Here is a 13,929-nt window from a genome sequence, read left to right as displayed (position 1 = left end):
ATGTGGACTGTTTTGTTCTCATCAATGCCCAGTCAAAATGGAAATTATTCAATAATGCAGCACATACAATTACAAATGTACCATTTTTTCTTGTTTTTTTGGTGTGAATACATGAAAAATAATTGATCAGAATTTCCGTTTCTAGGGCGGCAATACTACAAACCACGAGTGTATGTGACTGTGTATGAAAGCGCATAATTTATGCAACTATCAATAATTCAAAACAAATTTGAATAAAACCTCAATCTAAGCATGAGAAAACATCAGACAACCCAAATTTAGAGGCATTCTACAAAATAACTGGCCAGTACTCTTCAAACGTGCCATTGTACCTAACAACTAAATGCAGTGTGGGGTCCTGAGTTAGATTCTGTTCAAGAAATGGAACATTAGTGGGAAAACTGGTGAAAATAGAATAAGTCCTTCAGTTTACTTACTATTATTATACAAATGTTAATTTTCTAATTTTAATCATTGTACTAAAATTATTTAAGATGTTAACATTAGGGGAAGCTGTATGAAGGGTACATGGGATCTTTCAGTACTATTTTTGCAACTTCTCTGTAACCCTAAAAATAAAAATTTTTTTAAACAAATTTGGTCATCCATGATAGAGGTAAGGCTGAACTATCTTTTAATTCTGTCTATGGAAAATGGTATTTAGAAAATCATTGTCACAGCAAGAGGCCATCAGAACTATGCAGCCAAAAAATAGAGAAAAAATATCATTAAGCATGTCAGGCAGTTAGTTAATAAAAATATAAGTTTCTGGACTTTGTGATCTTTGTGGCAATTAGATTTTTTAAATTTTATTTTATTCAAGTACAGTTGATGTACAATGTTATATGTTACAGGTGTACAATATAGTGATTCACAATTTTTAAAAGTTATACTCCATTTATAGTTATAAAATATTGGCTATATTCACTGTGTTGTACAATATATCTTTTTTTAATTTTAAATATCTATTTTATTTATTTATTTGGTTGTGCTGGGTGAAATACAGTGAAATGCACAAATCTTAAGTGTGTATTCACTGAGTTTAAGGATGTCTGCCCAGCAGACATCCACTAGGAGGAAGGCATTGGGGAACACCAGCAGAAAGTTCCCCTCAGGGGCTTCAGGGACTCTGCAGTATTTGCAGCTGACATTGCTGCAGTGAACTGGACCCAGAGCAGGAGAAGCACGAAGAGATGGGAGAGGCAATTTGGGAGTCAAGAGGGATTCCCCTTGGGAATGATCTGACTACTCCTTGTTCTGTTCATCAGGTTCTTGGGATTTGCAAGGGGCAGGAATGGAACCAGGAAATGCTCAGTAAGTGTGTGTTAAATGGATGGATGAATCAATGAATGAAGGAGTGAGCACCTGCCTGCCACAGGAGTCTTCTTTCATCACTCGTGTCTTCTTGGAGCCTCCTCTAGCTTTGCAGGAAGGAGCAGATCTGGGGCATGACTCTTGGAGTCATGTCCAGGAGAGGAATACTGAGTGAGCAAAGGCTGTGAACCCTACGTATCCTCCTCCCATCCCCTCACACACCTCCAGAGGGCACTGAGAGTTTCTGCTTGGTTTGTTTCTCGTCTTTCCCGTCATTTTTAATAGTATTCAACTGAAACATCCATTATGTCTCCCTTTTCTACACTAAACCCTTGAATAAAGCAAGTAGGACAGAAATCAATACAGCTAATCATAACAGCCAACTCTCTCTATATAATATATATATTTTTTGGCCTTGCTGCACAGCATGCGGGATCTTAGTTCCCAGACCAGGGATCTTAGTTCCCTGACCAGGGAAACTGTTCCCCCTGCAGTGGAGGTGCGGAATCTTAACCACTGGACCACCAGGGAAGCTCAACTTTTTTCTTTTTTTTTTAAATTTGTTTATGTTTTGGCTTCTTTGGGTCTTCGTTGCTGCGTGCGGGCTTTAGTTGCGGCGAGTGGGGGCTACTCTTTGTTGTGGTGTGCGGGCTTCTCATTGCAGGGGCTTCTCTTGTTGTGGAGCATGGGCTCTAGGCTCCCGGGCCTCAGTAGTTGTGGCGTGTGGGCTTCAGTAGTTGTGGCTTGCGGGCTCTGGAGCGCAGGCTCAGTAGTTGTGGCACACAGGCTCAGCTGCTCCACGGCATGTGGGATCTTCCCAGACCAGTGCTTGAACAGGTGTCCCCTGCATTGGCAGGCGGATTCTTAACCACTGTGCCACCAGAGAAGTCCCTGAACAGCCAACTTTTATACAGTGTCTACAATGTGCTAGTCTCCGTCTCAAATTTCCTACCTATTTAATTAATTTAATACTTTAAAAGGTAGGTGTATATTTTATCATGCCATTATGCAAGTGAGGAAAGTGAGTTAACAGAGAGGTTTAGTAACTTGCCCAGGGCCACCCATCTGGTAAGCAGTTCAGCTGAGATTTGAACCAAGAAGTCCATGCTAAGAGCCCGTGCACTGAAACACTATACCTTTTCTTTGGCATGTATGATACATGTGTGTGTTAACTTCATTGAAACAGAACATAAAACACAGTCAAGTGCACGCATCAAGTGTGTGACTCAGTGAATTTTCACAAAGTGAGCACACCTGTGTAATAGCAATCCCCCAAAGAACAGAACACTACCAGCACCCCCCCCAGGAGATCCCAACATACCCCACCCCAGTCTCTACCCCTTCCCCACCAAGGGAAACACTCTCCTGAATTCTCTCACCTCTCTCCTGGGGGTTTCTTCCTTGTCTGTCTATTTTAATCACACTGTATTTCAAGTATCATGGGGTCTGCTGCTAAAGTTAAAAATATTCTATTTTGCAGGAGTGGAAGTGAGGGTGGTGGAGGGAACACATTCCCTAGATAAGAGAAATGACTGAGGGTGGGAAAGTTAGGGGCAGTTCTCCATCTCCCCTCATTCTCTTCGCCGGTAAGTGTGAGGCTCTGCTCTTTTCTCCATCCTTCTCTCCCAGGACTACATCTCCCAGCAGGCTGTGCTCTGACAGCTCTCGGATTTAAATAGGATTCTGGGCTACGCTTAGAGCCAGGCTGTTGCTGAACACCCAGGAGCGAGAGGAGCTGGAGGAAAGAGAAGCAGCAAGAAGCAGGCAAGAGTTGGAGCCAGACCAGGTGGAGCCTGAGCCAGAGTTGGAGTCAAAGTTGCTCTTGGTAAAGCAGCAGCAACTAAAGAAGTTGAAAAGATGCTGGTTTTCTTGGGACTGCTCACCTCCTTCCTTTCTTTCCTGTATGTGACAGCTCCATCCATCAGGTTTGTCTTAATTCAGTAACTCATTTAATAGTTTACAAAGCCCTGAATTGGGAGCCACGGAGCTTGTAAGAAGATGAGTTCTTAGCTGCTGAAGGAAGAGAAAGGGATGGAGGCCAAGGGAGAGAAAGTCAGGCAGGAAAGGCAGGAAGGAAGGAGGTAGTTATGAATATTGTGGTGGGAAACGAGAAGGAAGCACCTGGGGCTGGGAGAGGAGGGGCGGGTTTGAATTCTGATGCTAGTGGAAGGCTGAGTGGATGACTCTGTTAAGTAGCTTGACAGACATCTTATGGGGGAGTCCTTGCTCTTTCACTCCATTCCCTTGGGTTCCTCTGAAGGTCTCCCTTTCTTCACCGTCCCTAGTCAAGGTGGCCCTGCTGCATTACGGTGGGTGGTCATTGCCGAGGGACTCAGTTGTTAAGTACCAGGCATCTGGGGAAGGGAACACACTCTCTTCCCTTTGAGACTATCCTCAACTAACGTTTTGGGTTGGCTCTTTTGCTGTGGAAGATTTCTGGAGATGTCAAAGAAATGTGTGTTATGAGTAGAGAACTTTTAAATTGTTGATGATAAAGAAGGTTAAATGGACATATCAGAGACAGAGTGTTGCTCTAGGTCCCGTCATAGAAAGCTGGGTTTGGGTTCCAGTTTTGCCACCATTAGCAAGTGACTTGAACTTCTCTGAGCCTCAGCTTTCTCCACTGTAATGTGGGGATAATAACAGAGTGGTTGAGAGAATTAAATTCCCTTGGAAAATGCCTAGCCTAGTGCTTGGCAGTTGGATGATGCTCAGGTGATGTTAGCTTTACTTCCTCCCGTCCTATTTTTGGGAACTTATCAAGTCAACTCTATGTAAAAAGATGCTCTCTGCACAGAGGTCTGAACAAGGGAGGTTTTCTCTCTGTGCATGGATGGCGAGTATGAAATCTCTAGTGGGATGGCAGAATATTCTGGCTCTCTAAAACTGGAGAGGCAGCCCAAGAGCCGTATTTCTATATGGGACCCTGGAGGTGCTGTTCATCAGTTATTCACCATTGATGCTTATTGAAGGTGAGGGGTCAGGACCACTGATTCCACTAATGCCCATCCCCCTCGTGTTTTAAGGGCAGGATAGAGAAGGAAGATGACCTCTGGGAACCTCTAGAGATAGGAGCGAGGTATCTTTGTTGTTTAACAAGGAACCATTGGCCCTGGCTCAAGAGAACTTATTCTGTTTGCCCACATGATCATTTGTAGCTTCCGGGCACGTGACCTCCCAAGCTGAGCTGATAAGCAGGAGACTGCCTTGCCCACTGGGGAGACGCTGTCCCCTGAAGATTAGCTTCTTTAAGTCTCCTGACAGCAACAAAAAGAAATCCCTCTTTGAGGCTGGGTGGATTTTATGTATCTCAGTCTGGGATTGGAAAGGATGGTGCATAAATGTTTTGTTTCTCTTGCCTGTAGGAAGTTCTTTGCTGGTGGGGTCTGTGGAACAAACGTGCAGCTTCCCGGGAAGGTGGTGGTGATCACCGGTGCCAACACAGGCATCGGCAAGGAGACAGCCAGAGAGCTTGCTCGCAGAGGCAAGTCCTTCCTTTCCATTTCCACAGGGCAGCACCTCCTGTCTTTCTCACTAGGAACTCTACTCATGTTCCCTTATCTTTCCTCCTGGGCTTAGAAATTCTGGTCAGGAACTCAAGGAACCTGGGATTCAAGTCCAGCTGTGACACCAACTTACTCTGTGGCTTAAACTTTCCTTCCTTCCTGCTCCTTCCCTATTTATATAAAGTAAGGAAAACAATGATGTCCGTGTATAATATTGGTCAGGTCAGTTATTCTAAAAGGAGATCCTAAGCCATGTAAAATATCAGGGTGTAAAAACCAGGGTTCCCAGCCTGGGGTTAAGCTGATAGCAAGGAGAATCTGGAAGCGGCAATTTAGCCACTCACGGCTTTAGGGATGGTGCGGGGAATGCTCTGTCCACCAGTCCCAAACTCACTCACTAGACTCTTCTTCAGCCCAGGGTCTGAACACATTGCTGCCTGTTTGTTTTGGCCCCAGGAGCCCGAGTATACATTGCCTGCCGAGATGTACTGAAGGGGGAGTCTGCTGCCAGTGAAATCCGAGCTGATACAAAGAACTCCCAGGTGCTGGTACGGAAACTGGACCTAGCTGATACCAAATCCATCCGAGCCTTTGCTGAGGGCTTCCGGGCAGGTGAGGCCCTGGGGGTTAGAAAGGCAGGAAGCTGGGTATGGGAGTGGCTGCTCCACCCTGGACCAGCTCTGACCTTTACATCAGACCCATCATGGATTCCACTGCACAGGTTCTGCCACACGAACCAGCAGGGCAGGGAATTGGCACGGGGATGGCGGGTGGACAGGCTGGGCAGGATCCTTTTCACCTCCTTGCCTCAGCAGTGGGAATGGTGGAGGTGACAGCTCCCTGCCTGGGCTTGTACCTTGCCATCGAGGTGTGGCCCTGATGCCACTCTCTTCTTTCATCCTGAGAATCAAACTTCTGTGGCCGTAGGCACAAGGGGAAGTTGTGCTGCTGCCAATATTCTTCTGTATCTTGGAAAATGACCATCTTCTGTCAAGGACTATGAAATCCATGAGGGACAGGAACCATGTCTGCCTTATTTTACCACTGTATGCCCGGTGCCCAGCCCAGCTCAGAGTCAGTACTAAGTACACATTTGCTGAATGAATGGATGAATGAATGAATGGTGTCCAGGAAGATAACAGCAACTAAAATTAGAAACCCAGGACTTCCCTGGTGGTGCAGTGGTTAAGAATCCGCCTGCCAATGCGGGGGACACGGGTTCGAGCCCTGGTCCAGGAAGATCCCACATGCCACGGAGCAACTAAGCCCGTGTGCCACAACTACTGAGCCTGTGCTCTAGAGCCCGCGAGCCACAGCTACTGAGCCCACGTGCCACAACTACTGAAGCCTATGCACCTAGAGGCTGTGCTCCACAACAAGAGAAGCCACCACAATGAGAAGCCCGCACACCGCAATGAAGAGTAGCCCCTGCTCGCCACAACTAGAGAAAGCCCATGTGCAGCAACAAAGACCCAACGTAGCCAAAAATAAATAAATAAATTTATATATATATATAAAATTAGAAACCCAATGACAGTGGCTACTGAATATCACTGAGATAGGTCCAAACGCAAGGAACAAATACTCAGGACTGGCAGCTAGCTGACTCCTTGCTAACCACATGGTCTCCTTGGTTGTGCTCTTTAGAGGAAAAGCAGCTTCATATTCTGATCAACAATGCAGGAGTGATGATGTGCCCATATTCCAAGACAGCTGATGGCTTTGAAACCCACCTGGGAGTCAACCACCTGGGTGAGTATCTTAGAGTGAGTGAAAAGCGAGGCATATGCCATCATGTTCTCTGTAGGGAGATGACCCTGTACCAGTGCTGAGGATCTCCACTGGTCCTCATAGAGACCAAGATTCTGCTAGACTGGAGGTATTGGTTTTTCTTTCACTATCTCTCTCCTAACCAGTACAAAAAAGAGAGCTTATCCTACTCATACCGTTAAGAAACCCCAAACATAGGAGATACCAGGAAGAAGAAGGTCCTTCTTGGATGGGACTGTGGTAATGCAAGACTTGCCAAGCAGGGTCAGGAGTGGGGGAGAAGTCCGTGTCTGGCTGGAGCGGGGGTCATATCTATAACTGAGGACCAAGCAAGCAAGGGTTGGTCCATCGTGGAGGCAGACCTTGAGGACTTGAGGTATGAGAGAGGCTAGTGTTCACAGCTCGAGGCAATGGCTCTAGTGAGGGGATCACAGAACAGGTTCTCTGATCCTCGGCAAAAGTTATTTTCCCTGACTATTCCAACCTTCCTTCTGTACATGCCCACAGTTGTGTGATCATAACCAGACGGGGGATGTCAGAAGCTAGCAGTTGCTCCTGACCGGGGCAAGGAAACAGGAACAAATAACAACAGATTATGTATATATTGCCTTACCTGGAGTCCAGCTCTGGCCCTTGCCTTGAGGACTCCACTAACTCAGACTGACTGACCATTAACACTGTTACTCATGGTATCAAAATGTTCACACCCAGAAGATAGTGAGCTAGTGATGAAGCCCTGTCATACATCAGCTCCCACACCCCGAGCCCAGGCTGCTGTTCCACTCTTCAATCTCCTCTGCTGGCTCTCCTCACAGGCCACTTCCTTCTCACCCACTTGCTCCTGGGGCAGCTGAAGGAGTCCGCTCCTGCACGGGTGGTGAACCTGTCATCAGTGGTCCACCATGCTGGCAAGATTCGCTTCCATGACCTCCAGGGTGAGAAGTCCTACAACCGGGGTTTTGCTTATTGCCACAGCAAGCTGGCCAATGTGCTCTTTACTCGTGAGCTGGCCAAGAGGCTCCAAGGTAAGTCTAGAGAAAGGGCCAGGGTTAAGAAGCAGGGGCTTCAGTCCAGATTAGAGGTTCACAGAAACTTCTGAAGTCAGGATGTCAAACGTGCACATTTCAGTGGCAGCTCTGTGCACTAAGGAGAATGAGGTTATAAAACTGAGTAAAAACAGAGTCCTTGCCCTTGGGAAGCTTAAAACTGGACAGAGGTCAGGAACCTATAAACCTTATGTGCTTTGTCACATCTTATTTCATATTTATCATCTCATCTGATTTTTCACAACAACCTCTTGCAACAGGCAGAGTAGGTATTGTTTTCACTATTTTATGGGTCCAAACTGAAGTCCAAAGAAGCGGCCGGCCCTAGATTATATGGCAAGTGAAGGAGTGAGGACTGGAAAGTGGGGACTCTGCTTTAAGCCAGGTGCTTCCTTTGCTGTGCCAGTTGCTGAGGTTTACAGGGTGAGCTGAGCTACAGAGCCGCCACTCACTGCCTGGAGTCAGGGTTTCAGATACTTGGGTCTGAGTTCTTGCTCTACCACATAGTAGCCACGTGTGTCTACAAACATGTCCCTTTAACCTCCCTTGACTTCTCCCCTCAACTGTAAAATGAGGTGAGGCCACTCTTGATCCTATGATTCTGTGCTGCCCTGGAGTTTTTGCTGAGCTTCTGACACTGACATCTGTGAATCTGGAGGACCATTTGCTACAGTGAGTAAGCCAGAGTTTGGGGAAAACGGTATTTACTATCAGAATGCAGAAAGTAGAAGAATAGGGTAATCATTTAAATGAATACTAATAATGACAACAATAATTGAGAGTTTGTGTGTGCTGTATACTATCTGTGTCTCAACTCATTGAATACACTATTCCTATGAGGTAGGTGCTATGATTTTTCCCCTCCCTACAAAAGAAGAGGTAGGCGCAGATATCTTGAGAAACTTGCCCGAGCAAGATATATTAATTCCGAGGCGAGCCAGGATTCAACTCCAGGCAATCTAGCTCAGAAGTCTATGCTCTTTACTCTACATCGAGGTTCAGACCTTGGCCCTGCAACCAGCCAGGTGTGACCTTGGGCAATTTACTTAACCTGTCTGTGATGAGAACTCGGTTTCCTCAGCTGTAAATGGGCTTCTTAATATTACCTACCTCATGAACCTCTTTGAGAGTCAAATGAGATAACACTTAAAACATGTAGCACAGCCCTTGTACGTAATAAGTACTAAAAACAGTGGAGGCGGCAGGGGTGTCTTGGGGGCATGTTAACTCTCATCATTTCCATCAACACCCCTCAATCTACACCTCATAAAATGTGCTTGCCCGGCAAATGCAATTCACAACAAGGTCCTAGCTTCCTACCTTCTAACAGGATTGCTGCCCCTAAGACCCTCCAATAGAAATTCCAAAGATACCATTTAAGCCACAGATTAAGATGACACTAAAATAGAAGGATGTTCAACCAAGCATTCCTTTTGGAGCATAGAAGGCTGAGAAGGCTGTAGATCTTTCTGGATAAGATCAATTAATTACTCATGAGATCCTACCTGGCTAGAGGTGGTGTCTTCTGAACACTGGGGTTCTGTTTCCCAAGTCCTTTCTTCTCAATCGTGCATGTTGCTGCAGGAGATGAGCTGTTTCCCCGGCCTCGGAGTGTGTCTCTGGTCTAACTGTGCCCTTTTTGCCCTAGGCACGGGGGTCACCACCTACGCAGTGCACCCAGGCATCGTCCGCTCCGAACTGGTCCGACACTCCTTCCTGCTGTGCCTGCTCTGGCAGCTCTTCTCCCCCTTCCTCAAGACGGCAAGGGAGGGGGCCCAGACCAGCCTGCACTGCGCCCTGGCTGAGGGCTTGGAGCCCCTGAGCGGCAAGTACTTCAGGTGCGCAGAGGCCGCATGCGTTCTCCCCGTCACCTGTGTGTATGGTGAGGCAGGCATAGGACTCCCTGGGCTTTGCACCCGCAGTGGCCAAGTTTGTGCCTGATGGGGGAATCCAGGTTCACGTTGGGCCAGTAGACCAAATGCTGTTACTTTTCTAAGGAAACTTACATTTGAAACATGGCAAAAACTGGTTTTATGGCTCTGTTTCAAACCTGTGTGCCACATTTCCAGGTAAGTCTTTGTAGAGCCTTTTTCTCTTCCTTGAAGCTTTTGGCTGACTTCCTTCATGAATTTTTAAATGACACATAGCACGAAACTCCAGGGCAAAGTCACCTGTCCCTAGTGGGAACTCTAGGGACACTTCTCCCAAAGCTGCGAAGACTGGCACTATCTGTTGGAACATAAAAATAGACATTTTGATGTTGAGGTTTGTCACAAACTCAATGGGCAATCAGAGTCTGGGAATATAGGGAAGCCCAGGATTACATTTCTTCCCATTCCATGACTTGATCCAGCCCAGTCTGCTTTTCTGTCCCACTTTGTTCAAGACGGTTCACTGGTACACCATTTATTAAGGGAAGCATTGGAAATAGCCTCAGTGTCCAACAATTGGGGAATGGATAAATGATCATAGCTAATGTTGCTTGAGCTCTTACAACATGTTTGGCACTCTTCTAAGTTTTACGTGTATTAATTCGTATAATCATCACAACTCTGAAAGGTAGATCGTATTATTGTCCCCATTTTACAGATGAAGAAACTGAGGCACAGAAAAATTAGCTTGCTCAGGGTCATATAGTTTATAAGCGGTAGGCCTGGGATTTAAACCCAGGCAGCCTGGCTCTAGAGCCGTGCTGTTCAGTGTGGTTGCCACTAGCCATATATGGCTACCGAGCACTTGAGATATGGCTAGTCCAATCTGGGACATACTGTGCGTGTGAAATGTACAGCAGATTTTGAAGACATAGTGTGAAAAACAGAAATGTAAAATAGCTCGTTAATTTTTGTATTGATTACATGCTGAAATAATTTGGCTATGTTGGGTTAAATAAAATGTACTACCAAAATTAATTTCACCTATTTCTTTTCACTTTTTAAAAAAATACTTTAAAATTTCTATTGGGAAATTTAAAGTTACACATGTGGTTCACATTTGTAGTTTGCATCATATTTCTACTAGACAATGCCGCCCTGGAGTCTGGGTGTTTAACACCCCTCCTTAATCATGTGATAAAATATAATACAGTCACTATATAAAAGTATTTTTGAACAATATTCAATTAATGGGAAAATGTTAGTGATATAATATTATCAGAAAAAAATGAAATATAGAACTATATAATTATTCACTGTACATGCATAGAAAACAGTCTGAAAGGATACACAGCAAACTACTACACAGTAGTAGTTACTTCCAGGGAGTTTGAGGAAGAGTCGGGGGGTGGGGGGCAGTGTGAAGGAGGATTTTAACCTTTTACTCCAGGTATTCCTTTATTATTTAAAAATAAATTTTAAAGATTATATATTAATTCATTACTTGTAAAATTAAAATTGTACACTTTTAACAAGAGAAAGATATCCTCCCCAAACTAGGTACAGTATGATCCCAGTTTTTTTTTAATTAATTTTAAAATTTTTAAAATTTATTTTTGGCTGTGTTGTGTCTTCATTGCTATGCGTGGGCTTTCTCTAGTTGCAGCGAGGGGGGCTACTCTTCGTAGTGGCACACAGGCTTAATTGCGGTGGCTTCTCTTGTTGCAGAGCACGGGCTCTAGGTGTGTGAGCTTCAGTAGTTGTGGCTCGCAGGCTCTAGAGCACAAGCTCAGTAGTTGTGGCACGTGGGCTTAGTTGCTCCGCGGCATGTGGGATCTTCCTGGACCAGGGCTGGAACCTGTGTCCCCTGCATTGGCAGGAAGATTCTTAAGCACTGTGCCATCAGGGAAGTCCAAAACTTCTATTTAAAGAAAAACACCATGACCAGTGTGCTCTGCCCCAGCCCCCCTCACCTGCTCACCCCAAAACAAAACAGGGGTGCTTAGTCGGGTTCATGGGACACAAGGGGTCTGTGGATAGAATTTAAGGGGTCTTCAAACCTGGATGGAAAGATAATTTCATCTTTAGTTTCACTAACCTCCATCTGAAATTTGCCATTTCCTTTGATTATGAATGTAGGAAGTGAACTGCAGTAGTAGTGATACCGGTGACTTTGTCCCCAAGAAAACTATAAATAATTTCATGTCACATTGCAATTGTTGCAGATACCTCAGGATGTCACTTCTCGCCAATACTTTGAAATCTGGTAGTGATTAGACCCAGTGCTAGCTCTTCTAATAGAACACATTACTATACCACACATTGTTTTTAACATATTTTATACTTTATATAAGATAGATAACCCTCAAGGACTTACTGTATAGCACGGGGAACTCTACTCAGTATTCTGTGATAACCTATATGAGCAAAGAATCTAAAAAAAATGAATATATGTATATGTATAACTGAATCACTTTGAGGTACACCTGAAACTAACACAACATTGAAAATCAACTACACTCCAATAAAATTAAAATTTTTTAAAAGTCGGTACAAAAAAGAAAAGGAAATATTTTAAAACTGCATTTCAATACAGTTAGTTTCTTTTTATCTAATGTATTTTATTACACATTTAGAAATATATTCTGAAGAAGAGGACATAAACTTTTCCAGACTGTCCATTTTCACTCCTGGATGTTCACCCCCTTTCTATGCCCTCCAGTGACTGCAAGAAGACTTGGGTGTCTCCAAGGGCCCGGAATAACAAAACGGCTGAGCGCTTGTGGAACGTCAGCTGTGAGCTGCTGGGAATCCAGTGGGAGTAGAGCTGGTGGAATAGGCGCAGCTGTATGAGGCTCAGTCCACGCCATAAGGAAAGGGGACCGAGGAGAAGGCCCACCCTGCAGGATTGTCCTGGCTGGCTGCTGTTGCGAATCCTGCCCTGCTCTGATACTCCTGACCCTTCTAGAAATCTTCGCACACCCAACCCTCTCGTGAGGCTGGCTCATGGCACGAGACAGTCACACCTACAGAGTATTCTGCTCCAAGACTTGCAGAGTCGGCCACCCTCTCGGACCAGGAGGACTGGGCAGATGCCAGGCTGGGCACAGGGATGGCAGAAGAACCTGGGAAATTGGGTCAATTTCCTTACCAAGACCAGCTAGCACGCCCAGCTGAGGTGACAGGAGCATCAACGTCACTTCTTTCCAGGGACTATAGACTCAAAAACTCTTGATCTCTTTCCTCTTTGAAACATTAATCTGGAGTCTGGACCAACTCAGGAAAATCTTGGCTCAAACTTGGCCAATTTTAGTTCCTTCCTCTGAGCATCCTGGAGCAACGATGTAAAGCTGGACCTTCCTGTTTTCTTTTTCCAGTACTTTAAAAAAAATTAAAAACAGATTTTTTCAGCTTTACTGAGATATAATTAACATATTGTGTAAGTTTGGACCGTCCCATTTTCAATGTAGATGGTTTCTTTTTCTAAAGAGTTCCCTTTTACCTCAATCTTTAGAGAAAATAAAGACTGCACATTCACCTTATTGCCTTATTTATTCCCTCAGGGTAGCAAGGGAGAAATGAAACCAAGTTGTTGTTTTTGTTTTGTTTTGTTTTGTTTTATTATTTATTTATTTATTTGGCTGCACCGGGTCTTTGTTGCTGCGTATGGGATCTTTGTTGTGGCGTGCAGGATCTTTAGTTGCAGCATGTGGGATCAAGTTCCTTCACTGGAGATCAAACCCGGGCCCCCTGCATTGGGGGCACAGAGTCTCAATCGCTGGACCACCAGGGAAGTCCCAAAACCAAGTTTAATGAGTACTATCTCACCCTACCCAGCCACCCATAACCTTCTTATAATATCTCCTCTGGGTGCAGAATAAGATGGTTCAGTTGAGTATTTTCTCCAGTTTCTTCCAGCTCTCACATGTGATTATCTAAGAAGTGATAGGAGTGACTTAAATTATACAGATGCTGAGCTTCACTATAGATTAAGCCCAGAGGTAGTAGAGGACTTCATTTAATTTGGTACACAGATGCAGAAAAACCAAGCTCTGATAAACCCTCTGCCTAAAATCATAGCTCTTTTCTCTTTTGGCCTCCCTGCTCTCCTCTGCTGTGGCCTTGGGTGACCTGTTTCTTGCCTTAAGTGCTGAAGTTCTCCAAGAAGAGCAGAGAGACATGCCAAATCTTTTAGCCAATTGACCCAAGAAGTTATGTTATTGCTTCCAGTTTGAAAGCATCCAAAGGGCATGTGGTGACAAAAATTCCCTTTCCTTCCATAGCAAGTAGACTTAAAAAACAAACAAAAAACCATTTTACTATGGAAATTTTCAAATAGATGAAAGTAAAGCAAATAGTATCATGAAAAACCCCACGTACCTACCTGTCACCCAGCTTCAACGTTGTTAACATTTTGTCAAT

At 44.8% G+C, this 13,929-nt stretch overlaps 1 protein-coding gene across 2 annotated transcripts; it reads left to right on the top strand.

Annotated features, from left to right (window-relative positions):
- Positions 1 to 3,145: 3,145 nt before the first annotated feature.
- On the top strand, positions 3,146 to 12,332 carry RDH12 (retinol dehydrogenase 12; the record flags this gene model as incomplete). 2 transcript variants are annotated; one of them, XM_079913349.1, is made up of 7 exons in its annotated part: positions 3,146 to 3,239; positions 4,680 to 4,798; positions 5,277 to 5,432; positions 6,504 to 6,572; positions 7,406 to 7,615; positions 9,285 to 9,474; positions 12,230 to 12,332. In XM_079913349.1, the coding sequence occupies exons 1-7, from the start codon at positions 3,172 to 3,174 to the stop codon at positions 12,330 to 12,332; spliced, it is 915 nt and encodes a 304-aa protein (XP_079769475.1). In that variant the 5' UTR covers positions 3,146 to 3,171. The 2 variants fall into 2 exon arrangements, with proteins under 2 accessions (XP_079769475.1, XP_079769474.1); XM_079913348.1 differs by having other exon boundaries at positions 6,468 to 6,572.
- Positions 12,333 to 13,929: the final 1,597 nt, after the last annotated feature.

This window comes from Stenella coeruleoalba (assembly GCF_951394435.1).
Source record: "Stenella coeruleoalba genome assembly, chromosome: 2".
NCBI classification, from domain to species: Eukaryota; Metazoa; Chordata; class Mammalia; order Artiodactyla; family Delphinidae; genus Stenella; species Stenella coeruleoalba.
The sequence above is the reverse complement of the archived record's forward strand: the minus strand, read 5'-3'. Positions and strand labels throughout refer to the sequence as shown.